This window comes from Patagioenas fasciata, chromosome 8 (genome assembly GCF_037038585.1).
Source record: "Patagioenas fasciata isolate bPatFas1 chromosome 8, bPatFas1.hap1, whole genome shotgun sequence".
In the NCBI taxonomy this organism is placed as follows: domain Eukaryota; kingdom Metazoa; phylum Chordata; class Aves; order Columbiformes; family Columbidae; genus Patagioenas; species Patagioenas fasciata.
The window spans coordinates 40,128,515-40,154,134 of NC_092527.1; the positions used below are offsets into that span (position 1 = coordinate 40,128,515).

Consider the following 25,620-nt stretch of genomic DNA (forward strand, 5'->3'; position numbering starts at 1 on the left):
GCAAAGCCATCCAGCTTCTGCCATCAAACAAAAGGTCTGCAAGCTGGGGAAGAGGTTGCTCTTCCAATATACTTTTTATATATCAAGGTCAGTGGTATCGCTTTAAAAGAGTCAAGCGAGACTCACCGTGATTCAAGTGGATTAAGGGTCTGATCCTTGACAGGTATCTTGTATTCATCTCCTTTCTCATAGTTAATTATTTTAGAAAAGTTACACAGCAAAATTTGCTCATTGCCCTCTATACATTTAACATTAAAACCCAAATTCTCTGCATCATTTGAAAACAACCTAGACTAGCAACTTGTCATCTCGAAGCAACCTAAAGCCTCTCAGGGCTTTCCAGCTCCTTGCACGGCTCTTCAGAGACCATGTCCAGCTCCATGCTGCCAAGTCCTTCAATACCTGCCCAAGTACATTCAAATTTGGCTTTACAAATGGCAATCGTAGCCTGAGTGGGGCATACATCCATGTATGGAGCAGTTTAATATCGCACACGGACATGTACATACATCAGAATTACAAAAGTATGTGCATAAGCATCAAAACACGCAAAGCACCGCCCGGTATGGAGAGTTGCACCTAACTTGCTCGTGTGCTTTTAGACACCTCAAAGGATTAAATCTTTCAAAGCACTTGATAAGGCTCGTGCTTATATTTGAGTCCTCGCAGGTGCCAGCAATGGCACCACAGATGCTGCACAGCCAAGAGCAGAGAAAAACCCCACACCCGAGTGACAGATGCCACAGCCTGAGGGCTCTGTGTTTACTTGCATAATCGATCATGTCATCTATGCCCAAAATGCTTTCCATTTCCCAGAAACGTAATGCATTTCAAGATCTGGACTAAACCCTGGATACAAAGCCAACTTCGTTAATGAGCGTGTCACTCTAGGAGGATGAACGTCAGCTCAGGGCAGTGCCACACCAGAACCCCCCGGCCTTCACCTATTGCATATCTGCCCTGGATGCTCCTGCCAGGCAGCGTTTCCACCCAGTTATGACCATTTAAACACAAAACTGGAGACAAAAACCCCTTAATGCACACATGAAATGCTTCCTTTGGAGTGCTCGTCTCTCCAGGAGAAGGCACGTGTAACACAACCAACATTACCTGACCTACAGCTCCTGGGACGCAGGGATCTGGCACACGGTAACCATCGGGTGTCCCTAACAGGGTGTGAGGATAAAAGCTGAAGCCAAACAGATGGTCCTTGAAAAAAATCTCCCCTGAAGTGTTCTGCATACTAAAACATCACTTACCCGACTCCCATCAAACTTGGCTTGATTTGCAAGTCTCAAGCCAAGTTTGGAGAAAAACATTCAGCTGGAAACATGTGGGGGGAAAGAGTCTTTTTCTTGCACTTGAATAATATAAAAATGAAAAAATTTTGTTCAAACCTTAGAACAAATTAAGAAAAATAGAACCCAGCCCTCTTGGGTTTAAATCAAGCACTGGGGGGGAAAAAAAATAAATCAACACAAAACGCAAAGTGATGAACAAATGAAAGAGAAGTGGAAAGAAAACTGGAGCTATAATGTATAATGACCTATCAACACGTTCTGTAATGTACACAAAATTTCACTAAAAACGGAAATCACATCCGTACGGAATAGGGGCAGCTATTGTCTGAAAGCACAGAGCAACATTGCACAACACTCCAGGGTCCTGAGGTCGCCGTCACACACCCACAAATACAGTTACTCATCGGTCCAACTGGGTACTCCACATAGTAGCCACTAATTTTAGCAGCATGTTCAGGATTAGCAACAGAATATTATACTCGGTTAATAAAAGAATGTAACTGGGCACTGTTAAAATATTCCAACTGAAAAGGATGTAAATTTTCTGGATTGAACAAAAGATGCCAGGACAACTGCTAACAACCACTAACTAGATGAGCAGCATAGTACAGTTGCAAAACTGTGCATTCATTTCCATAGTAACTTAAATATGCATATTTAATTTTTTAAATGTGCTTCGGTATATGTAAAGTTTGCATGAACATATGCATCCTTTTAAACAAGAAAGAAACAACAGCATTTCTGAAATAATACTACCACAGTGAGATCCTGGCCTTGGTCTCATAACTTCAGCTTGGGGTGCAGAGGGCAGGGAGAAACATCAATCTGCCCAGTAAATGATGGGTTCTCTCCAGAAACAAAATACTACATTTATACTTGGGGAAACCCAAATTCTTTATATATAATTTGATTACATGTCTGATTTTAAAATTGGATTTTTCCTCCCATTAATTTGAACCGTCATCCTTTGGGAAGTACCTAAATCGTCAGATGTCCTTGGAAAAGTACACCCTAACTGCATTAAAGTAAAACCAGCCTATAGCTAAGGAAGCTTTTTAGCTTTTTCTTCTCAGTAAATGTAATTTTCTTGCTGCTGGCGAGCGAGTCTGTGTGTTTGTGTGATTAGTCAGGGTGACTAGATTGAGCTTTTTGCTTCTCCTCTGCACAGGGTAGCGCGTAGACGGCTCCACTGAGAAAGTCATTAGCGTAATAATAATTCCTGACAGATTCTGAATGAGATATTCCAACAGCTACCGCAGTGACTCCTGGGGTAAATAAAAGGACAGTTTTATCTTTGAGATGGGAGTGAAAGAGTACACTGCACTAAATGACTAACGAGGTTTCTCAGGGACTAATTGTTAAACAAGAGTATTTATGATCAGAGGATTGGAGAATGGGACTATCATTGCAAAGTAATTATCTCTACACAAATAACTTTAATACTTTGGCATTTTTATAACCACTACATTATTTATTTTACTATCTATTCTATTGCAATACCATTCCCCTGGTTACAAGTACACAGCACTTTATACTTTTTTTTAATTTCATATAGATTAAAATAAAATGGAGGAACACTCTGAAATGAGTTGAAGAACAATAGGTCCCATTTAACCATCAAATACAACAGTATTTAACTTTTGTGCTTTTGATCAATATTTACGTGACGAGCTATTAAATACTCTTCTCCTCTACCAGTTTAATACTGTTGTTCTTCCCACAGCCTGATCTGCACTTTTGTGTATTTAATTTATAACAGTTTCCATGGAAAAGAAGTATTCAAAGAAAAAAAGTGCTGATACAGCACATGGATCTTTCTACCAAACCACAAATCTTTTCTAATGTTCATCTTAAACTGAAAGCAATTCTGGGAAACAAATTAATGGCATAAATCACATTATCATTACTCACATAAAGATACTCTGTTCTAACTCTTTCAGAAAGCTACAGTGAGTAGCTAAAAGAATTTGGTATGGAGAATGCCTGTTTCTAATTAAATGATCTAAAAATAGAGTTTACATACATCTAGGACCAAGCCATCTGTGTTATCTCTCTAAGATAAGCTGTTATACACCCAAATGATATCCCTTTCATCACTGCACACATTCAAAACTAGGACTGGCCCTTCTGTCCCATTTCAGAGGGGAAAAAGAAAAAGGAAGCAAAATTTTAATCAGACAAGATTTTCTGAAAGTCAGATCAGATCCCTTGCTTTGGAATCTCTTTTCACACCTACTCCTGTCAATCAGAAGCAGCATGATTCAAAACTCTGAGGCAGCAGGCAAGTAGGATTTCTCCATCAAAGACTTGCCCAATGCAGTAAGAAAAGCTGGTTTTAATGGCCTGGCTGCATTATTTGTGTGGGGGATTCTTGCCTTCTTTTTTTTTTTAACAAAAGCAAACACCACCACCCACAAGTGTTCAAAAATCTAACTTTTTAATCTTCATTCTGACAATGAAAAGAAGAATATAAAAAAGGCACTGAACAAAACTGAACCTGGGTTTAAAAAGGCTGGGTAAGAGATTCCCTTGACATCTTTGGTGATAATAAACAACAACAACCTGTCCTCATACTTCAAGCAGGAGACCAAGGAGACAGAAAACAGACCTTTTCTCCTAAAAACAGCTACCTATATTATCAGCCAGTGTCCGAGGGAAAAGAAAAAAGGAGGAAAGCTTATCAGGGCCTGTCGAGAGGGGGAAACAATCCCTGCTCAGTCAGAACCAGTGATGGATTATCCCTTGTTAGGGAAAGGGAGCGTGATGGCATTCGGGATTGGGCTCCAGGTAACGCCTCAGGCTGCACTCAACAAAGCAACATTATTTACACCTCTCCTTAAAGTTCTTGCTGTCAGACTGTATTGAATCAAACAAATGTGTTGGTTGCATTTGCCCCTCCCCTCAGCTCTGAGGTGGTTTTGCTGTGCATGATAAAATCTCAAGCAATGGAAGTTAACCTCTTTTTTAAAAACTGTTCCACTTTAACCTTCCATTTCTGCCACTTCACAGTAAAAAGGTATTAATTTCAACCAAAGACCTTATCCATTTTCTTGAATTAGGTAAGTAACAATTTTACACAGCAGATTCCCTAAAAAAAAAATGTTAAAAATATGCTTATAACAGATACAAAGTAAATGCACTTAGTAATAATTTCCCTAAAGCCTTCCAATTGTAAAAGACCTTAGAATAAAATAACAAGCAAAATGAAGACTAACCTTTGAATAAATGCCATTTACTGGTCTCCACTGTTCTCCATTCAAAAGGAAGGGAACTGTTATCTCATAATCTTTTGACTGGTCCTTTGGCATCTGCTGTCTGGAGGACTCCAATCTGCCATCCACATTCTCGCCTGGGGACAGGGAGAAGCATTTCACATTAGTCCGGAACAGCATCTGACAACATGAACCTTGTTATTTAGGGGACCTGGCAGTATATTTCAAAAGGAAATAATTCAGGAAAAGAATTAAACAGTAAAACATTGTGGGATCATATTGTCAGTGTCAAAACCTACACACATTTCTAAAAGAGCTGGGGTTCTGGGAGAGAAGCGTCGAGGTGATTTCCAGCGTTGATTAGATGGTGCGTTTCTGTAGCAGCAGATGACACAGACTGCTCGTAAGGAGTAGGGATACCAAGATGAAAAGATAAGGAGTTGGGATGCAAGACTTAAGTACAAATATCTGGAGAAATATTTGCACCGCTATTTAAAGTGTTACATTAATCACCATACTAGAGTTTGGTTTTTTTTTCTATTTACGATGACTGGTCAGGGGAATGCCCCAGCTGGCTGTCTTTTCAGCATCACGTTAAGAGGGTAAGCAGGCTGCAGGGATTTAGAAGAGAGAAGATTTTATCAGGGTTCTTTTTCCATAATTAAGGTAAGAAATTAGCCTTGATCATTCCACTCCCCAAGCCCTCCTCTCCCCATCCCTCTTTCCCAGATACAGTTGCTCTGGATCAGATTCAAACAGTGGTGGTAGGAGGGGGGACAGTGTCCCAGGGGGTGTCACGGGAGCTCTACCGTCCCCGAGGTGAACAAACCCTCTGGTTACATGACACAGGCTCCCTAAGAGCACAGTGACCCCAGATTCTCCCTTATGTCCCTCCTGTTTCTGTGGTGGGGTCCACTGGTCCTCCCCCTCTGCGAGCTGGAGTCACAGCATTGATGTAACAATCCGGTTTGGGGTTCCTGAAAACTCCAGGTTTATTGTACGCAGCAGGTTTACCGGGTTTAATCCTCAGTATTTTATTATCCCTCCAAACGCTTCTTAATGGACCATCTTAGTCCGCTAAACATGGAAATGCGCAGTTGTACTCAGTTTTAACCAGTCTGAGCTGTGTAAAACAAAACACTGAATAATGCTCTAATCCTACACAGTCAGATGACTTCAGTTTATACTAGAATGTCAAAAAGCCATTTGCATGCAACATTTATCAGGTTTTTTTTGTTTTTTTTTTTTTTTCACTCTCGCTAAACATACTAATGGTATTGTGCCTGTCAAAGCAGAGTCCTAAAAACCAGGATTATAGTACAAGAGTTGGGAATGGTGTTGAGAGTAAATCTTAAAGAGAAGATAGGATTGGCCTCCAGGTGCCATGGGACAGTCAAAACCCTGGTGAGGTTTGCCACACTCTTGACCTACCATCACACTGAGCCCTTTAGTCCACTTGGACCTCACAAGGATGAGACCTGAGTCTTCACAGGTGCTCTACAATCGTGTCCATCCTCCACTAAGATGGAGAAATGCCGGCATTACCTGTCTTCCTCCTTCCCCCCTTGCCTTTGTGCAAGGAGGTGCAGTGGGGAGGCGATGGGGCAGCGTTTTAGCCACTCAACCATAGCTCAGGGCTGAACCATGTTATGGGAGAGAGACTCAGAGATTCAGAGAATGTCCTGAGCTGGAAGGGACCCACAAGGATCATGGAGTCCAGCTCCTGTCCCTGCACAGGACACCCCACAGGTCACCCCGTGTGTCTGAGGACGTTGTCCAGTCTCTTCTTGAACACTGTCAGGTTGGGCTGTGACACCTCCCTGGGAGCCTGGTCAGTGTCCAGCACCTCAGGGTGAAGAACCTTTCCTCATGTCCAACTGACCCTCCCCGGCACATCTTCTGCCGTTCCCTGGGTCTGTCACTGTCACAGAGAGAAGAGCTCAGCCCTGTCCCTCCTGCTCCTGCTGAGGAAGCTGTTCCCGCCATGAGCTTTCCCTCAGTCTCCTCCAGGCCGAACAAACCCAGGGACTTCAGCCGCTCTCAAACCACTTCCCCTCCAAACCCTTCACCAACTTTGTAGCCTCTTCTGGACACTCTCCAGTAGCTTTACAGCCTTTTTATCCTGTGGGGCCCAAACCTGCACACAGTGCCCCAGGGGAGGCCGCACCAGAGCAGGAATCAGCCCACACAGCCCAGCGCTCGGTGCCGCCATCTCAGTAACCTGCCCTGTCCTCTCGGGCCACCTCTCACCCTTTGTGGATCAAGAGCTCTGTTTTGGGCAGAGTGAGCCCGATTTTGTCACATTACCTTAAAAACATCCAGACAGTCATTCACACACACACTTGGGCTCAGCCCTGTGGAGACACATGAGATACTATCTTATCTGCCTACGAGGGTCTAGACAGAACCTCACAGCTCTTGATCCTGATTATCAGGCGTGAAGCTCCCTGCACAGAACAGAAATTTATGAAGCATATCTCAGGGAAATGAGAAAAGTTTGACTCTAGCCCTGATCTTTTTTTTTCTTGGCTCACTAGAGCAGTCTCAACTATATGAATTAAATGACTCAGGTTCTTCTGTTATTTTGTAGGATTTGCACCCTGAAAGTTTCGTGAAATGTGAGTTTTAAGGAACCCTATTAGCACACTTTTCCCCCCATGGGTGCACTGTCTACATTGGATTCCACACTATCTTATACCATAGAACTGCAACTAGATCAGGAAGCATCAAAGTCTTTCTGATATTCCTACATGTGCAAGTTGCCTTTCTTATTAATTCTGCAAAGCACTGACATTACAACATTACCCGAAACAGAAGAAATAGGAGACGGGATGGGATCAGCCTTTGTGCACAGATGTGTTATTCCCTCATTATATGGCGTGGTCCAGAAAGTGCAACCGCTATAAAAATATCACGGGAAAATAGAACAATATCTACACAAAGTGTGATTCAATTTTGCCACTCCTACTTCTATTCTATTCTATTCTATCCTGACAAAGTGATGCTTGTGGCGCATAACAAAGTAAGGTTACAATGAGGAAATTTAATCTTACACACATGCTTATTTATCTGCACACTGAAAATGCATATTGTGCAGAAGTGTTGATAGTCTGGAGACAGACATCAAGACAGGTTTATAGGCAGCAGTTATATCTTTATTGGAAAAGACAATTTATTTGGGGGAAACTAAACAGACAAGCTTTAGGGCTTGCAAACTCTTCTGAAGCCGTAGCATTTATAAAACACAAGATCAGTTTCTGTCTAGTTGCTTTGCTTCAGCCAAATATTTTCCTGCTTATCTGAATGTTTTTATTGAAATTATTGGGTGTGATAGAAATCACAGCTTCCTGCAGAAGGCAGAGAAAGCACTGCAGCCCAGTCATGGGGCCTCATTCTGAAGAGCACTTGGGCACATGCTTAATATTACATACGTGCTTAACTCCCAGCTGTCCTCAGTGTGACATAAGCACATGACAGTTTCTTTTGTAAATCAAATAATAATGTTTTTCCTATTTAAGATTATTATATTTAATCACTATGTATATTCCTGAAAGATTACAAAATACAGAAATCTGTATAACTGGCCAGTAAACTCTAGGTCAGTATTTAAATATAAAAGTAGGGGGAAGATGAAAAGGTAGATCCTTTAAATGGGATTCCACAGCCCGATTGCAAAGCTTCAGAGCACATGTTGCAGAAAACAAGGGATCACAGCCAACAAAGAGCGACCGACACATACCCATCTGAGATGGGAAAAATGATGGAATCTAAAGGGCCACTGAGCCTGACCGAGGAATGGGATGCAGACAGAAAAGATATGGGTAAAGGAAGGCACGAATTCAGGAATTTTGGGCCCCCCAAGCACAAGCACAGCCCTTCCCAAGAGCATCCGAGGAGCACCAGGAGTGGAGCGCGATGGGACGGGACCGCAGGTCCGTGCTAACAAAGGGTTTCCGTCACCCCAATCGCGTCCCCCGAGCTCCCCGTGCTGCCATTCCTCACGCACAGACCTGCCGGTATTTCCTCTCTGCCACTCTTCATCTCCTCTGCCTATTTTCATTAGGAACTCTTTGAAGCTGAGACCATTAGAGTTGTTTGCATTATATTAATAATGAGGCCTCTTCTCTACAGAGACTCCTGGTATTACAGCAATATAAATAGTGTAATAATTGAAATCAGAGAATTTACATTTTGGTAACGTGTCATGAGAGGGGAAGAAAAATCAGGCCATCTGTATTACCAGAAACGTTTATTAGACCCAGGTTTCCTATCTCGTGTCACATGCACCTACTTACTCACCTACTTATTTTCCATTTCAGTGAAATTCTGTCCAGTTCTTCCTGACGCAAGCTCGTCTCCCAATTTTTCACATGAAAAACTTCACAGTTGTGCCTATCTGTTTTCTATTTTCAGCCTGCAGCAAGGGTAACGCTTTTGATCCACAAGCAGCCCACAAGCCGATGTAGCACCCTTTTTTCTTTTTTTTTAGTAATATAAAAGACACTTCGTACAAATGGTGAGATGAGTACGTGTTATCTGACAGTGACTTTTGCACAGCTTAAATATTTTTTATCTGCCATCTACTTCTCCAAGTTTTCTTCCTCGTGCAGCATCACACAAGGACTTGTTGGGAAAGAAGTTAAGAAGAGTTTTCATCTTTTTGCTTTGTATTTCAGCTCCTCCGAGCTTTGTGCAAAATAAACTCCAAGCGTGTGACGTGACATCTTTGTTTAACGGCCGCTGCCTCCTGAAGAAGCCCAGACACACTTCAGATTTGCATTTGCTTAAAATTAATAAGCTTTTAGTCAGGCAGTGCAATTTATTTGTCCTTACGATAAACAAAAAGGTGAATGCTCTCAATACTGAGTGGGTCTGGATAAAATGGGCTGAAGTGGAAGGAAGAAAATGCTCCCTAACCGCCCACCCCTGCCATCCTGCCAGTGCTGGTTTTGCTCCCCTGGCACAGCACAGGAGAGCGGACCCAGACCTGGGGTGGTTTATGAAAACCATCCATCTATTAACATAGATTTACATTATGTACAATAAAGCCAAACGTACGACACTGCGCTTCCTCCCCATTGTGGATGTGCATGTCCCGGGCGTCCCATCCGCACGTCTTGTCCCACACGTGCCAACGTGATCCCATCAGGATCCCCAGGCACCCAAAGGCTCTCACAGCCCAAACACCCCACTGCAGCCCAGGGCGAGGAAAATAACAGCAGCAAGGGCAGGGGAATAGAAAAAGGCTAAATTATATTAAATTATAGTATATTTATGTTACCTTTCATAATACAAATGGGCTCAGAATTGTAAGTCACAGCCTATCTACTTTTTCACCTGCAACAAAACACCAATGCATCAGAATCATCTTAGGCTAGAAGGGTGATCTTTCTACAAACAGAACACAGGTATTAGCACTGCTCTGTATTGCAGGCTGTGGAGGACAGAAAGATCGTACTTTGCCCATTTTCCTCCTCATTTTCTCCAGCTTCCTCAGCTTAGTTCACAGTCAGCGGGATCCATGGTTTGGATGTGTTGCTTCTCTCCCATGTCTTAAGAGAAATCTTTTCTCACCTCCAGACTCAAAATACAACTTTTAAATCCAAAATTACCAAGTGTATACGCTGAGAGAGAAGGACCAAGCATTTGTCCTTCAGGATGGGGGTGAACTTGGGAAATTTAAGGAGGACATGAATCTGGGTAAAGAATAGAGACTCTCCACCAAGCACATCACTAACCAACCAGGTAAAGGTTTCTACCAAGGTTTAGTCAGAAAATGTATTAGGATCAACCTTTACTCAATATGCACAAGTGTCCCCCTGAAACCCAGTGCTCCAAGTTCGGAGACACCATCTGCACAGAGGACAGGAACACAACAAAAGCATCCAGCAACCTGCAGGCTGGAGCAAAGGGCTGAAACCAAGCAGTACAGAATGGAGGGCCCTATTCTAAGGGACCAGTAAATTTTCTGCTCTAAGCTATAATCTTCAAAGGCAAATAACACAAGAAAGATGAGCACATGCTATTCACATAACAATGTCACGTGAAGCAAAGACAGCCCTGGAACAATGCATTAAAAGTGGTGTTTCCAGTGAATATCAGATATTGAAGTTACTCCTGAGAGTTACCGATGCAAGAATATCTCGAATATTGCAGGTATTTCTCCTCACCTACATTCACAAAAGTGATTCGGCTTGAAGCTGGTGGATGGGAAAGGCTACCCGGGCGATCAGGGGAGCAGAAAACTGAATTACCAGAAGGGAACTAAAAGAATCATTTTACATAATCTAGAAAACCAAAGGCCCATGAACGTCCTTTAGCTTTATATACCTCTTGGTTGTTATCTGGCCAGGGCTGATGTATTTATAGATGGCAAGAGTATGAAGTGACGATACAGAAAGTTAGATTGGATCGCAATAAAGAACTTCTGGGCGAAGAGGATCACATCCAGCTCTTGTGCATCAACGAAAAAAACATCAACTTGCTTTAAATGGAAATTGTTAATGTTAGGCCTCAGTCTATATCATGCCAAAAAGAAAGTGTCAACTATTCAATTAACTATCCAGCTATCTGGCCAAGGAGTGGGGATATCTGCTTCCAGTGCTGTTTCACTCCATCTTCCAGCAAAACCAAAACATTACCCGAGCTAAACATTATCCAGGCACAGTTCTTGCTGAAACCATCTTCTAGAATGGTACCCATTCTGTTTGAGCCAGGAAAAATAATGAATTGTCACTTAGCAACACAACAAAAATGCAAATTATATCTGATCATAAATATGAGAATACTGCAAAATAAACCAGTACAAGATTTTCAGTGCATAATGGTTAAAGAAGGCAAGCCCAGTAACTTGCATAGGGTGAGACAAGCACTAGCTTACCATCAAATCAACCCTTTATCTGTCCTAAATTTTACATTAAGCACAAGCTGAAAACACAGCCACCCTCTCAGAAGAAAGGACAAAAATCAGAAACTCCAGCAGACTGATAAGGTTTATCCCATTATCCCACTAACAGCACCTAAACAGCTTTAAAAAAGACAGCACATAACATGCCAGGCTCTGCCCTCATCTGTGCATAAGCACAGAAATCTGGGCAGGATTTGACTGTGCACAAAATAATGAACTTATCTCTCGCAGCAAAGTTTTTATTCGTTCAAAATAGTAAATTATTTTTCCAACTAACTTTTGGACATCTGAGCAGTACAGGGATTCTCTCTACAAAATGGAGTGAAGTGAGCCCTTTCAAGGCCTGCCTGGAAAAAACCGATTTAGAAGAAAAAACAATAAAAAGGGCAAGGCACCTAGCTAGACACAAAGTTTTACTTGTCTTCTCATTCCTCCCCACATTCCCAAACCCGAGACCTCAGGCATTTAAGCACCAGTAACTTTTGGAAAACAACTAATTCCATGGATCTTCTTGGGTTTGAACCTTGTCTTTTCCTTCCCGTTGCAAAATTACGACTCAAGTGCAAAAATCTTTAAAACATCAAAAGTCAGCAAAGGTCTTTGATGAGCCTGAGGACAGGCAAGAGCAAGACGGCTCCACACACATTTCTGAGTTTAATTTGCTGTTCTTTCTGCTTCTAATGAAAAAAGATCCTCTCTCCAGCTTGACAGGTCTGTCAACTTAGAACTGATCTGTCCATGACTTTCCAGCATGTCCACTTGATCTTTCCCATCGAGCACCGACCACTTGGGTGACAAATAGGAGCTTGAGACGCGCGGATCCCCTTTAACTAAATAGCATTAAACCCACACTTTTTAATATTTCAGTTTTATAATTCTAAGAGCTCGCTCCTGTCATCACTTGTTCTTGCATGAGTTATTCCCTTCCTAAATCTAAATTCTGCTGATGAAATAATCTGCGACAGGAAACAGCCCTCCCATCCCTCCCCCCACCAAATCCCATAAACTCCATGGAAAAAGTCATATGTTCAACATTTTAATATGGACTTGGGAGTGAAAGCTTAAATTTGAAGGTAACTTGCTGTTCCTCTCCACCAAAGGCTCTGCAGTCAGTGCCGCTGCGCGACCAGCTGAACAAACTAATGACACATTTTAGGGCGAAAATAGAGAGGGCGGAATAAAAAGAAAAATAAAATGTTCGTTGTGGAACATACCCCCTAAGCAGTTGGGTCATCTTAATCTTCAAGCTTCTGTAATACAACTGTTGGAAGGCTCTAAGTCTGCGCACAATAAAGTGCTTTATTCAGGGAACCATATGACTCCATCAGTCATTCAAGCACATGTTTGGCACAGATTGAAAGTGAAAAGCATAGCTAAGTCAAATGTTTCAAAACTGAACTTGTCTTTCTAACACACATGGTTTATATATTGGTGTAATATCTATATAACTTTTCAGTTCTCATATACGGTAATGTCATGGCTAAAGTACAAAATGATGTCTGCGGCGCTAGGCAGCGCCACGCTTCTCGGGAGTTAACGCACGCCAAAAAGCCATTTAGCAGAAAATTAAAAGGGAAGTATCACACTTGACAGGTCCTCAAGAAAACTGTAAAAAAAAAAAATAGCTTTTGTTCCTTCTAATTCTTGAATATCTATTTCTCAAATCAGGACGCTACACCATTCTTCAATACAGAGCTGTGCTGTAACAGATCCAGGACAGCCAGTTCCTTCCTCGGCGTGCGCCCGAGATCCGGCCCCTCTGTTTGCAGATGAAATATTGCTCATCATCCAGAGTTACTCCTGCTGATGCAAATGCGATTAAAGCAATCTTGGGAGAGCACAGTGTGATTAAAGCATAAGTAATGCAAGAAGGATTTGGGCCCTCATTATACAAAATACGTATTGAAATGCACTCGAGGAAAGAAGCCAGTGTATCTCAATATCCTCCCTGTTCTCGAGAACAAAATGTGACAAGTGGAGTTTTGAGAACAACATTTGCCATTGACTGCAGGAGGGGGCAGGGAGACTGCAGTACGTTTCCAATAGTGAAAACCAAGCTTTATTACCGTGTATAGAATACATACATATACTATATTTAGGAAACAGCTGTCCAGCCTCATTTGTGATGTTGTTACGTTTGACTGAGGAATTACTATTCAGGACCAGCCCAAAGACAAGAGTTGTCATTTTTCCCTAGAAGAGAACATTTCAAAATATGAGAGAAATAAAGCAGCGAAGCATTGAACCAGAGGGCATTTCAGCACGCTGGGTGATGGGTACGTATCAAGAGGTTCCCCCTATGGAAGAGCTCAAAGCCTGGAGCTCACAGACAAGGGCAAGTTGTAAACGCAAGATTCAACCCCAAAGCAGCTCTGAAAAGTGAGCGACACAATGGCTTAGGACAACTATGGTCCTCTTGCTGCAAATCCTGTTTTAAGCTGGCTTCTTTTCCAGATCCTGTTGCACACCAAGTAAACAGTCCCCATCATTCTTTCTCGTGAAAACAGGCAGGACGGGACTAATAAAAGGTGAAGAATATCGAGGGTTGCACGCTGCCTTTCCCACAGGTATTTCCAGGATGCCATAGTGAGGGATGCCCTAACTCAGCATCACCCCAGCATAGGCACTACGAGGGCACATCTGCTCCTGCCTAAACTGCTGCTCCTTCCCCAAAAGATCCCAGTCCCAGACATTCTCATGTTGAGCATAAACTCAGCTTTGCAGCCTTCAAGTCAGCACCTAACAAAAACACTCATGAAGAGAAAAGCAACCCATGCTATACAAGAACACACACAACTCAAGCTCCAATGTCAAAAAAAGTACTGAATATATTCACTTTTCAGCAATGAGTCTACATAATTACATGAAAATCCAGATCTAGCATTCATCTCCAGCTCCTCCCCTCCAACCTCTCAAGAAAGGCTATTTTCCACTGAATGAAATTCAAAATTATGCCCCAAAATACCATTTCTTCTTGGTCTTTTAGAAGGTACCATACAACCATTTTCTCTTTTGATTTACCAGCCTCCCCCACTGAGTACAACGAATCCTTAGCATCGCTGTATTGAGAGATGTTCCTTCCCATATACAAGCACTGGTGGAAAGAACTACTGAGTGGGAGTTTGAGTTGTGCTCGTCACGTGCTCACGAATCATTCATTCAGATGTTCTCTGGGAAATCGCACTCATAACACAGCAAATCCAGCTGAAGCAAATTTCAGTATTAATTGACGTAAACGTGCACGGGAAACAATTTATAATCCTTTCCCAAGCCAAGCAACTATGCTACTGGGCTGGGGAGTCAATATCCATCATGCGTTTTGGTTTGGATGGGGAATATCTGCTACTCATACTACACAACAGCAGCAGAAGGAAAAAATCACTGCACCTGTACTAACAGAAGCTGTCACTGACTTCTGTCTTCCTATGTTTTGAAACATAAATGAATGGACAACTCAGAGTTACTTAATCTTCTCGAAGCCACCTATCCTGCTCAGGTTTATGTGTGTAACCTTACAACAAATGTCACCATAAGCGCCGGATGAGTCCATAACTCCTGACATTCACAGGCTTCTTCGGGAGATGAGGTACAGAAGTCACGAACATTTATTTTTATTGTTTCCTCAGGGCAGGATATCTTTCCAGGTCAATAAAACGCTTTGCTCATCTAACCTACACATCCTCTGATCCTGCCAAGCAGATTTGGAATGAACAGCACAGAACATCAGCACCACGTTGTGCAAAGGAGCCAGATCCACAGAGGTGAGACAGCTTATCCTGACCGAGGATCAGACGCACAAACAAGGAAAATACATGACACAAAATAAATATACAAAATACTTCTTCCTGAAGCGTGAAAATTTCTTCTGCAATGACCCTGCACTTTCTCCTCAACCACAAACGTTCACCCAAAATGTCTCTTCAGTGGGATATGTTTTCCTCACTTAAGAGATGAACACATAAATGCTGTTTCACTTGGAATTCTTATCTCCTGCTTCAAAATCTGCATCAAAACGCAAGAGTGGTTTTTAACCTGGATACAGTTTTGTGACCTCCAACTGAAAAAGGAGCACGGGTCAGATGTGAGATGCTGTATCCTTCCCTATAAGCTGCAGAGGCCATGCTTGATTCTCAGCCACTGCTGTGCCACCGCAGTGCTCTCAGTGGCAGAAAAGGAATGCAATATAGACTTAAATAATCTGGACTGAACAGTTCTCCTCTTCACATCTAATTGTGGAAGTAACAGGGGATTTTCAGCACACTGCCACTGCTGCATACAGACAGTGCTGCTGAACAAGGATACTGGTGATATTCTGCTCCACGTATGGTCAAGCCACTATGCTAACCTAATGGAGCATTATGACAAAGCCCCATAAACACTTAGATTCAGTGAAGTTTCTATTTTAAAATATTCCTTCAAATGTAAGCAGTCACACATGAGGTTTATTTCTCTTGCTTGATCAGCTGTTTGCAGAATTAGAACACAAGAAGCAAGAACCAGCAAACTTTCACCACTGTCAGAAGAAGGTTTTTCACCTAAAGCATCTGATGTACATCGTTAAACTGTATTTGTATGGTCTGACAAGGTTCCTCTTAACAAATATCCCAGACTAAACTAGTTAAAGATTCTTCTGTGCCAAATCCCATGTCCTGCTTTTTATGCCCTGCTGTGTATTATCCAGCGTGGTTAACAGGCCATGAAACATCTTGCTTCTTGCCTTATTAGATCATATATTTTGGACAAGAAAGAATGTGTTCATCTAACCAACGGTTTTGTCATGTTGACCTTGTGAATGGACAACCCACCGCTCCCAATCTCCCAAACATTTCTCATCCTAGCTCCAAGTCCTGGAAAGCAGCAAACACATTTATACGGGGTGTAAAAAAATCAATGATGCAACATGAAGTGATTTAACAGAGGAGTCAGCATTTCCAATTAGATGATGCTGTTCATCAAGTCACTTTCTGAAGCATGGATGCCAACATCACACTCAATATCAACGTACTCTCAGACTCTTATATGACACTAAAAAGAGAAGAATCAACATCCCAGAGCAGGGGTCGCCCAAGAAACAGAACTTTTAATCAGTTAGTGTGATCCTTTTCCCAAAAAGATAAAAATTTAATACAATTGAAGCCCTTTGCTCTGTGTTAGCCAGAAACAAAAAGGATTGACCTCTTGGACTCCACTGTCCTGTCAAGAACCAACTGCAATTCTGTAACAGACTTACTCAACCTGAGGATTTTTAATTTATTTTGCTGTAGCTTTGCCCTGGAGACTCAGCAGGGCCTAAGAGAAGGCTCTTGCAGGTGTGATTTAGGCCTTCAGTACTATCAAATTTTGGAGATGATGTGCTTTTGTCCTAGAAGTAATCTGAAAAGCTAATTGAAATGCAAGTACAGTGTGCATGCAGCAGGAAGAGCAAAATCTGAGATGATGTGGAGTAAAACACAAGAACTTGTAGGGGGAAAAATAGCCATCATAAAAAGGATTAAATAAAAAAATCCCTCCAGTATGAAGAGTATGAAGGGCTTGGTATCCTAAGCAGGACAGGATGCTATGTGAGATGCAGAGCTGGGGAGAACCCTTTGAGCAGGGCCTGCTGCGACAGAACAAGGGGTGATGGTTTTAAGCTAAAAAAGGGTAGATTCAGGTTGGACATGAGGAAGAAATTTTTGCCCTGAGGGTGGTGAGAGCCTGGCCCGGGTTGGCCAGAGAGGTGGTGGCTGAACCATCCCTGGAGGCATCCCAGGCCAGGCTGGACGGGGCTCTGAGCAACCTGAGCTGGTGAAGATGTCCCTGCTCATGGCAGGGGTGGCACTGGGGGAGCTTTGGAGGTCCCTTCAACCCAAACCATTCTGTGCTTCTATGAACCTCCTGGTGTAGCAGGGCCTGGCCATAGAAATGTATTTCAGGCCTAATTGCAAACACCCTAGAAATGTCACTTCTCGGTTTAAAACTCACAGCAAAAGCCAAAAGAAAACCCACCCCACCAGCCCTCAAACGTGCAGTCTCCAAAAGTCAGATTCCCAGAAGGGGGCTTGGCAGCACCCCCAGCAGAAACTGGGCTGTGAAACCCCCTGGCCAGGCACCGAGGCAGCTCCATGGCCCGTGCTGGCCGCTTCCCGCTGCCCGCCTGGCCAACACCGCTCGCCATTCGCATGCCACACCGCAGCCCCAAGCACAAACGGGCCTGCCCAAGAGGATGCACATGAATACTAATCAAACAAAGCCCAGCTGGACTCCCTGGACCATTTGCACTTGCTATGTGAGATATGTTAGAAACACAGGGACCGCTTGTGATAAATCTGTCAGGATGAGGATACACGAGGTTTGAACAAGGCTTGTGCAGGACCAAATAAACCTTTACATGAATTCAGCCTTTTAAAAACAGCATTTCATGATCAACAGCATTGGCGGCAGCTGACAGCCGGAGTGGAAGTAACAGATAAACACAGCCCTGATCCGCTGCTGTCACTCAGGTGGCGTTAGAGAAGTGGCACCGGGGCAGCCTCTGCACTGCCAGCAGGATGAAAAGCAGCCCAAAACACAACCTGTCAATCATCAGTTCAAGGATGCTCTTTGCGGCTGGATGGACACCTTTCCAAAAAAATCTCAAGGAAAACAAGAGATGCGAAGCTCAACAAAACACCAGCAAACAACCCGGCAGCTCCCCAGCGAGCAGGAGAGTTAACGATGCGAACATGATTTGGAGAGTGGGCATAATATCCTCAGCTGGTGTATTTTGGCATGGATGTGCGGAGCCCCGTGGACAGTGACAGCTCATGCCAGGCTATCTGCAGGGGACCTGATAGAGATAATCGTCAGACAAGAAGGTGATTATACACAAGCCGTAAATATCCACCACGAGTGCTGGACCACTTTGGAAGAAGACAATATTTGAAACTGAGCTATAAAACAGAGTGTGTTGGAGAGACTGGGTTTAAAAGCAAGAGACAAGAAAAGATTTGTTCTTTTGTAATTTATTTCTGCTGTAGCCAACGCAGTAGCAATCAGTAACAAAAATTAAATCTGACAGAAAAGTTATTTTCATTGAAGGTAAAGAGTTTTGGACCGCAATTTTAGAGTTTTCATTTTTCTGCTGTTCTTGCAGCTAACACCTAATATCTGAAAGGGATTCAAAGGCTTCCACACACACACTAATTTGGACTCTATACACCAACACCTTCATTGTGTGCCCTGGAGATACAGGAAGGCCTTGACCATGCAAAAAACTTGTATAGACGTAGTTTTTAAGGCGTTTGACTAAATCGATAAGATTAGATCATATCCTAGTAGGTATTATCCTCCACCAGGATAGCAAAGCTGGTTTTGCTTTGTTGAGGCTGGTACTTCAGTTAGTTTTCCTTTTTGTCCATAAGGTCTTTTAGCTAGCGACCAAGAGCTAGCACTGCTGAAAACTGGGAAAGGCAATGCTAAAACCATACAAATTAGAAAGGAAACTCACACCAAAAGTGAGTGGCAGCGTTACTTTTAAGCTGTCTAGCTTATAACCTGATAATTCCTGTTTAATATTGTTACTTGGGCAGTCCCACACCATGCAAGTCTCTTGCCTTTTAAAACAACCACATTTCAAAATCCGTTTTCAAGGCATATTGCAACTTAAACTTCCGTCTTAATCACTAAACATGTATTTATGTAAAAATTGGGATATCCTGGCAACACCTCAAATCCCTAACGCCGGGCCCAGAGCAGTGGCAGCCGCAAAGCTGAGGCAGGAGCTGCAAAGCTTCCAAACGCCCGGTGGGGACGTGTGCCAGCACAGCCAAGGGGACGTTTTGTCACCAGGTCCAGGAGCACGCGGCTGTAACTTTCAGCACCTCCGCGACCAAGAAAGCAGCACATGCTCTGGCAAAGCTAAAGCTGCTCTCTGCTTCCACACAACAACAACAACAAAGGAATTAAAGGAGAGGATGGTTGCTGAGCACACTGGCTGCAGCCGCAAAAGAGCAAGTTACAGACGTGTTATAGAAAGGGATGGGAAAGATGTAGCGAGGCAAACCACAAATCCAGCTGAGCTGTAAGGATCAGCAAGCACCGCTGTTGCTCAAGCTCAGACATCTAAAGACGGGCACCATAGAGATGAGCAGCTGACACGAGAGCTTAGTTCATCAGAGCAAACAGAACCTCAGAGCTTCGCCTTGGCTCTTAGGGCATCCCAAAACACAGGTAACAGGATTTCCACCCACACCAACCACTCTGCTCTCTCATTTGTATGCTCGATCTAAGTCACCTACAGTTTGCCCCTTTTATTTTACTGTAGGGACAACTACTTTGAGGTATGCTCATTTCTGTCATATGCAAATGCTTGAAGCATCTTACCTCAAACTTCCCTGGATGCATCATCACGTTTCCCTGCAGCACACGGAGGGCCTGGCCAGGTTCCCATGCTCAGAGATGGGGTACGTGCTTCCCTGACCTACACAAACCCCTCTCAGCCCAAGCAAAGGGAACAGCCACAGGGGAACTGGAGACCAATTTCTCATCCACCTAAGAATTGCTGCAGCTTTTATCCCCAATGTGCTGATTTGGTGTAAACACAGATGCTGATAAAGAGAAATTAAGACCCCTCACCAAGGCAAAGCAAAGCTTCAGCTCCTGTTAAGCCATTAACATAAACCCCAGGTGTTTGGTTAAATGCAACAACTTGCTCTGTCTACCCTCGGATTTCAATGTGCCGGCTAACCTCACAAAGTATATCTCTATCATTCTCTTAACAAGTCCGGAGCCAAAGTCCCAGTGAAACTCACTGCGCATAAATTTAGAGACAAACAAACATTTACAAAGTTTAAAGTTACAATGAAAAAAAAAGACCCAAGACAAGAGTTTGTAGTAACACATAGGGGGACACGCGCTGTTACATGTATTTACACAAGAGAATCTCCCTTCCTCTCTCACATAAAATATGCATTGTCAGCTGCTGCACAATGAAGAGCACAGGGCCTGGGCCCTCCAGTGTTTCCCGAATAAGCCCCAAACTTGCCGTATAAAGAGACAATTCACTTTTTCTATGCTGCTCCCCGCTCTGTAACGCAGATATCACGGGGTTGGTGCTGCAAAACATCTTTAAAACCGAAGCCACCGCTCCCTGACTTGTGCTCACTTTGAATGAACGGAGCGGCGAGTAAACTTTTCCCCAGCAAGGACGCGTTTTCCATCAGTATGTGGCTTTTTCAGGCAATTCTTCCCGGCTGGAAGCGGAGCCCGAACCCCGGCGAACCTCAAACCCCCAACTGAATCTGCAAGGGACCGTGGGGGTGTAACGGCTCCCGGGTCCCCCCAGGGCACCCTGCACCCCGGGGGTCCCCAGGACCAGCCCCCCAAGCGACGCGCCGGGCGCTGCAAACCGGAGTTTTTCCGCAAAGGGCTCAGAAGCCCCCACACCGCGCAGGTTACGCGGCCCCGCGTGTCCCCGGCCAAACCCCCCGCGGCTCCACCGCGTCCCCCCACCCCGCTCCGCGGGACACCGCGGAGGTTCCGCCGCTTCTCCGCAGCGCGGAGCCCGGGGGGAAGCGCGGCGTGCGGCGCAAAACCAGCGCTGGGGGAAGCGCCCCCCCCAGCTGCTGAGTGCGCTCACTTTGTTGAAGTCATTTCTCTGTTGCTTGTCCCCTTAAAATGGAGTGTGGGGTGAGGACGTGCTGCAGCAAAATGTATAGCGATGTATGGTTAACTTACCTTGAGCTGCGGGTGATGCTAAGAGGAGGCAGCTGAGGCTGAGCAGCAGCATGGAAATCTGGGCTGGGGGGTGCGGAGGAGGGGAGCGCTGCTGCTCTGCATGGAGACGCTTTGACATCTTAGCCCAGACTGAGGGAGACAAACTTTCATCAGCTGGGGCTGGAGAGCTGCACCATAATATACAGTTACAGAGAGGAGCGAGCTGGGACTCAGGATGTGAGAGATTTCCTGCATGCAGTTAACTCCAAAACCCCTCCTGCTCCTGCATGAGCTGCTGATGAGTTGGGCTTTGCTTTCTTAGGAGGAAAAAAAAAAAAGAGAGAGAGAGGGAAAAAAAGAGTGAGGAGTTGTCTTTCTTTTGGTTGGTGTTTTCTTTTTTTCTTTTGAAGAGATAAAGAGCTTTGCGGCTGTTTTGTTTTGGGGTTTGCTGTGGGTTTGTTGGGTTTTTTTTGTTTGTGTTTTTATTTTTGGCACGGAAAATTGAATTCTGTTGACCGTTGCCGTGCAGGAGCAGCCCGGCCGTGCTGGCTTGCGCGCTGCTCACCATGGAACAAATGAGCTCCGCGCCCACTCCGCGGGGTCCTACCGCCCGCCGCCGCGCAGCCCGCGCCCAGCACCGCGCACGGACGGGACGGGGGGGCTGGGGTCTCCCCACCCCCAGTTTTCCCATTTCTGCAGCACACGCAGCTTTGGCTGCTTCCTCTGGAAAGTCATCTGCATACGTTAAGAGCTATGGGATTATTTATTGGTTTCATAATTATTTCGGAGTTGTTTCTGGTGCCTCCGACTTATTTCACAGAGTTGATTTTTTTTTTTTTTAAGAAAAAAAAGGAACAACACACCCACAGAGCTGCCAGATGCATTTTTTAAAATCTTCCTCATTCAAATTGCTATTGCTGACTGTCTGGGAGAATAACCAAACACAGATTATCTATTCCTTAATGTACCAGCAAAATACTACCATGCCCACATGTTGCGCAGAATGTTGTACTACAGTAGTAAGATCCTAATCCTGCAAATCCTCTCAGACTTTTATTGTGCAGTTTTATTTTTAATTTATTAATATTCTTCCCCAGTCCCTCTGTTTGGATATTGATGCTTAATTCTGCAGGTTGGCCCCGTGTTCCTTGTGCAGTTGGCAAAACCGGCTTAATATGTGTCTGTACATCAAAAGGAGCAAAAGCCATGCAATCTCACGTAGAAATTTATTTTGGAGCCATGGATTTGAGCCTCTCCTAGAGCAGGCTGGTAGTTATTTACAGCGATCTGGACTATGCAGGAACTCAATGGGTGTGAGGTGCTGCAGCTCCCAAGCTGGAAGCACCCCGGGGGACAGTCACATCCCAGGGTAACAGTGGTCATCTCAGGTCATCTCATCACAAACCTGGAGAAGAGCTGGAGTGGCAAAGCAAAGGCAGAAAAGGCCTCTTAGCAGCTGCTTTTCTTCACAGTTAAAAAGTACCTTTTCTCCCCTTACCTCTCCACTCAAAACCAGACACATGGACTCACCTCCAGTGCTCTGAATCAACTCTGTCTACATTTACCTCTCCAGTCTCACATCAGCAACACACATTTTCTTCATCATGCCCCTTCCCAGGAAACCCCAGTCCTTGCCAGCAGTCAGGAATTATCCTATGTATAACATACCCAAATGCTAATAACATACCCAAATCCTATTTTTTCCCAACATACCCATTATCACTTATATTTTAACAGCTATAGTCAACAACCAGAGGGCCACAGAGATGATCCGAGGCTGGAACAGCTCTGCTGGGAGGACAGGCTGAGAGAGTTGGGGTGTTCAGCTGGAGAAGAGAAGCTGCAGGGAGACCCTATTGCAGCCTTTCTGTACTTAAAAGGGGCCTGTAAGGAAGATGGGGACAGACTTTTCAGCAGGGGCTGTTGTGATAGGACAAGGGGTGATGGTTTTAAGCTGAAAGAGGGGAGATTCAGGCTGGACATGAGGAAGAAATTGTTGGCCCTGAGGGTGGTGAGAGCCTGGCCCAGGTTGGCCAGAGAGGTGGTGGATGCCCCATCCCTGGAGACATCCCAGGCCAGGCTGGACGGGGCTCTGAGCAACCTGAGCTGGTGAAGATGTCCCTGCTCATGGCAGGGGTGGCACTGGGGGAGCTTTGATGGTCCCTTCAACCCAAACCATCCTGTGGTTCTGTGATGATTCTGTCTCATTATGGACATACAAGCTCCACACAGCACATTGGTTAAAAACATTAAAATTTAACCAGAAGACTGAGAAAGGCCACCATAAAAGCCATGTCAACCGTTTTATTCTTTGACGGTACTTTTCCCATTAAAAAAAATCAGTCAAAAGGAACTAAAGAATTCTAAATAGAGTTCCGGTAATCCCACATGGCTTTTCACTTAAATGGTAGTATTTTTATTTTGAGTAACAATATTCCCTGACAGAGAATGTGGAGCCAATTATATCTTGGTCACTCACTACCGTGAATGAACCAGATATTATCAGAGTTCTTCCTCCTCCCCCCAAACTGAATCAGAAAGGAACAGTTGCATTTTACTACACTGATTTTTATGGGCTTGAAGTTGATAAATGCATAGTTTATTGCAAAAGATCCACAAATATTTTATTAACATCGTCCATAAAGAAATGCTACTGAATTACCATTACCTCTGGTTCTGGAGCAGAAGAGCACAATTTCTCAGCAGTTTCAGAACTGTTTATGAAAAAAAAAGTCAAGGAAAAGTTAATCTGGGGTACCCCTGCCTCACTAGGGTGCATGAGAGAGACCAAACCTTGCCTTTTAATTTCTCATGTCAAACCACCTCCCACAATTAGTTTTACGAGCCTTGGTTTATCCTCTTCAGAAGAACAAGGCTGAGTTTCCCTGGAGGAAATGAAAATTGCATCCAGGTTCTGTGGCTGCTTCAAAGGGGCCACAATCCCGATTCTCCAGGTCATTCCCACAGGCAATGGCTCTGCATCCATCCATCCATCCATCCATCCATCCATCCATCCTTCCTTCCATCCATCCATCCGTCCCGGCTTTGTCCTTTAGCACTGTCAGGGGAAAGAGGAATGGGGACGTTTTCTGTGGGTGTCTTGCTGCTGCTGGGATCTTCCTTACCTTTGTATCTTTTGCTGCTGCCTCTTTATGTTCCCTCCTCCCCCATTTTTGTCCTCCTTATCTTCTTTGCTCTATGTGTTTTGTTCTTCTTTCCTTCATTCACAAGTAGCTTTTCTTTCCAAAGCATCTGCCCCACTCTATGCTAGTTTAGGGCTATCCTGCAATAGCAGCCGCATATTAACAGCTAAGTTGTATTTTTTGCTCTTCATTTTTTTTTTTCTCTTTGGATAAGGGAAACCAAACATATCACTATTTCTTCTCTATTGCCATAGACAGAGGGTGGCATGTTCTGCCATCCTCTAGCTACAACCCGAAGAGCACAGATGGCTGTTCTGTAGCACCTCTGAGATGCGTGGATGAAACAGCTCACCCTGCAGCTGCAGGTCACCTGTGGCTGGAGGAAAGACCAGGAATGAAGTGACAAAGATCTCTGAGACCTCATCAGGAGCCCTCCCCAGGCCCTCAGGGTAGTTCGGAAACACTTAACTCTCTCAGCAGGACCCTGAGAGTTGGGCTTACAGGATGCTCAGGATGTCCTGCACTAATTGTGACCTCTTGTCATTTCGGGAGTGGGACCACAGCCACGTAACCTTTTCTCTCCAGCTCTCGTACCTGCCTCTGACTTGTGTCACTTTAAGAGGTCACACTGCAGTATTAGTAGCTTAACTTTCAGTTTGCATTTACATATGAAAATAATTTGATGTAAAGAGCACCCATGATTTTTAACTCTTAATATTTGACTGTATGACAATACAGGCTGTTGGCTTGGGCCCTGGTTATCAATTTAGTAATTCATGCAGGAGCAGGAGTTCACATGGCACTGATAATGGCAGTTCAGGAGAGAGCGATATGGAAGACAGCAATATGGAAGAAAGCAGTATGGAATAACTTACCTGGAAAGAAGCATGACATATGGGGCTGTATAGATGCCAGAAAAAAGGAGGATGCACTGAGGAAAATACCAACTTCCATTAGTTTCCTCTTGGTTAAAGAAGAAGGAGCTTTGAGAAGGAATTAGTCACTCATGGAGACAACACCAAAAAAAGGAGCAGAGAGAACATATATTGAGTCTAAAACCTCCAGACTATAGATAGATATAGATAGTTGAATGATTTCACAAAAAGAGCTTCTGGTGGGGAGAAACCCGTTCTGTAGCACTGCTCCCACCTCTTCCCACTTCAGCCCTGATCTCCTTTTGGATATCCAGGAAACCTGACTGTAATCACAGCATTGAGTATTGCCCAGAAATCCAAGCCCTTTGATTCCCATATATGCCAAAGCGCATGAAGAGTTGTCTGGCCTTAGCTACAGGGATCTACAGTTTTGGGGCCTCCAGGCTGAATTTTTTGCTTCTTAGAGTAAACAAAACAAAACAAAAAAAGCTTTTCCCTTTGAAATCT

At 44.0% G+C, this 25,620-nt stretch overlaps 1 protein-coding gene across 1 annotated transcript in view; it reads right to left on the reverse strand.

The window, feature by feature from the left end:
* ADAM12 (ADAM metallopeptidase domain 12) overlaps nt 1-21,587 on the reverse strand; it is a 171,803-nt gene extending 150,216 nt beyond the window's left edge. Inside the window, exons 1-2 of the mRNA XM_065843291.2 lie at nt 21,117-21,587; nt 4,517-4,650 (exon numbers count right to left, since the gene is read on the reverse strand). Of these exons, the coding sequence (XP_065699363.1) occupies nt 4,517-4,650; nt 21,117-21,234 (252 nt within the window). The 5' untranslated portion in view covers nt 21,235-21,587. The remainder of the gene's footprint in view (nt 1-4,516; nt 4,651-21,116) is intronic.
* Between the last annotated feature and the right edge of the window lie 4,033 nt (nt 21,588-25,620).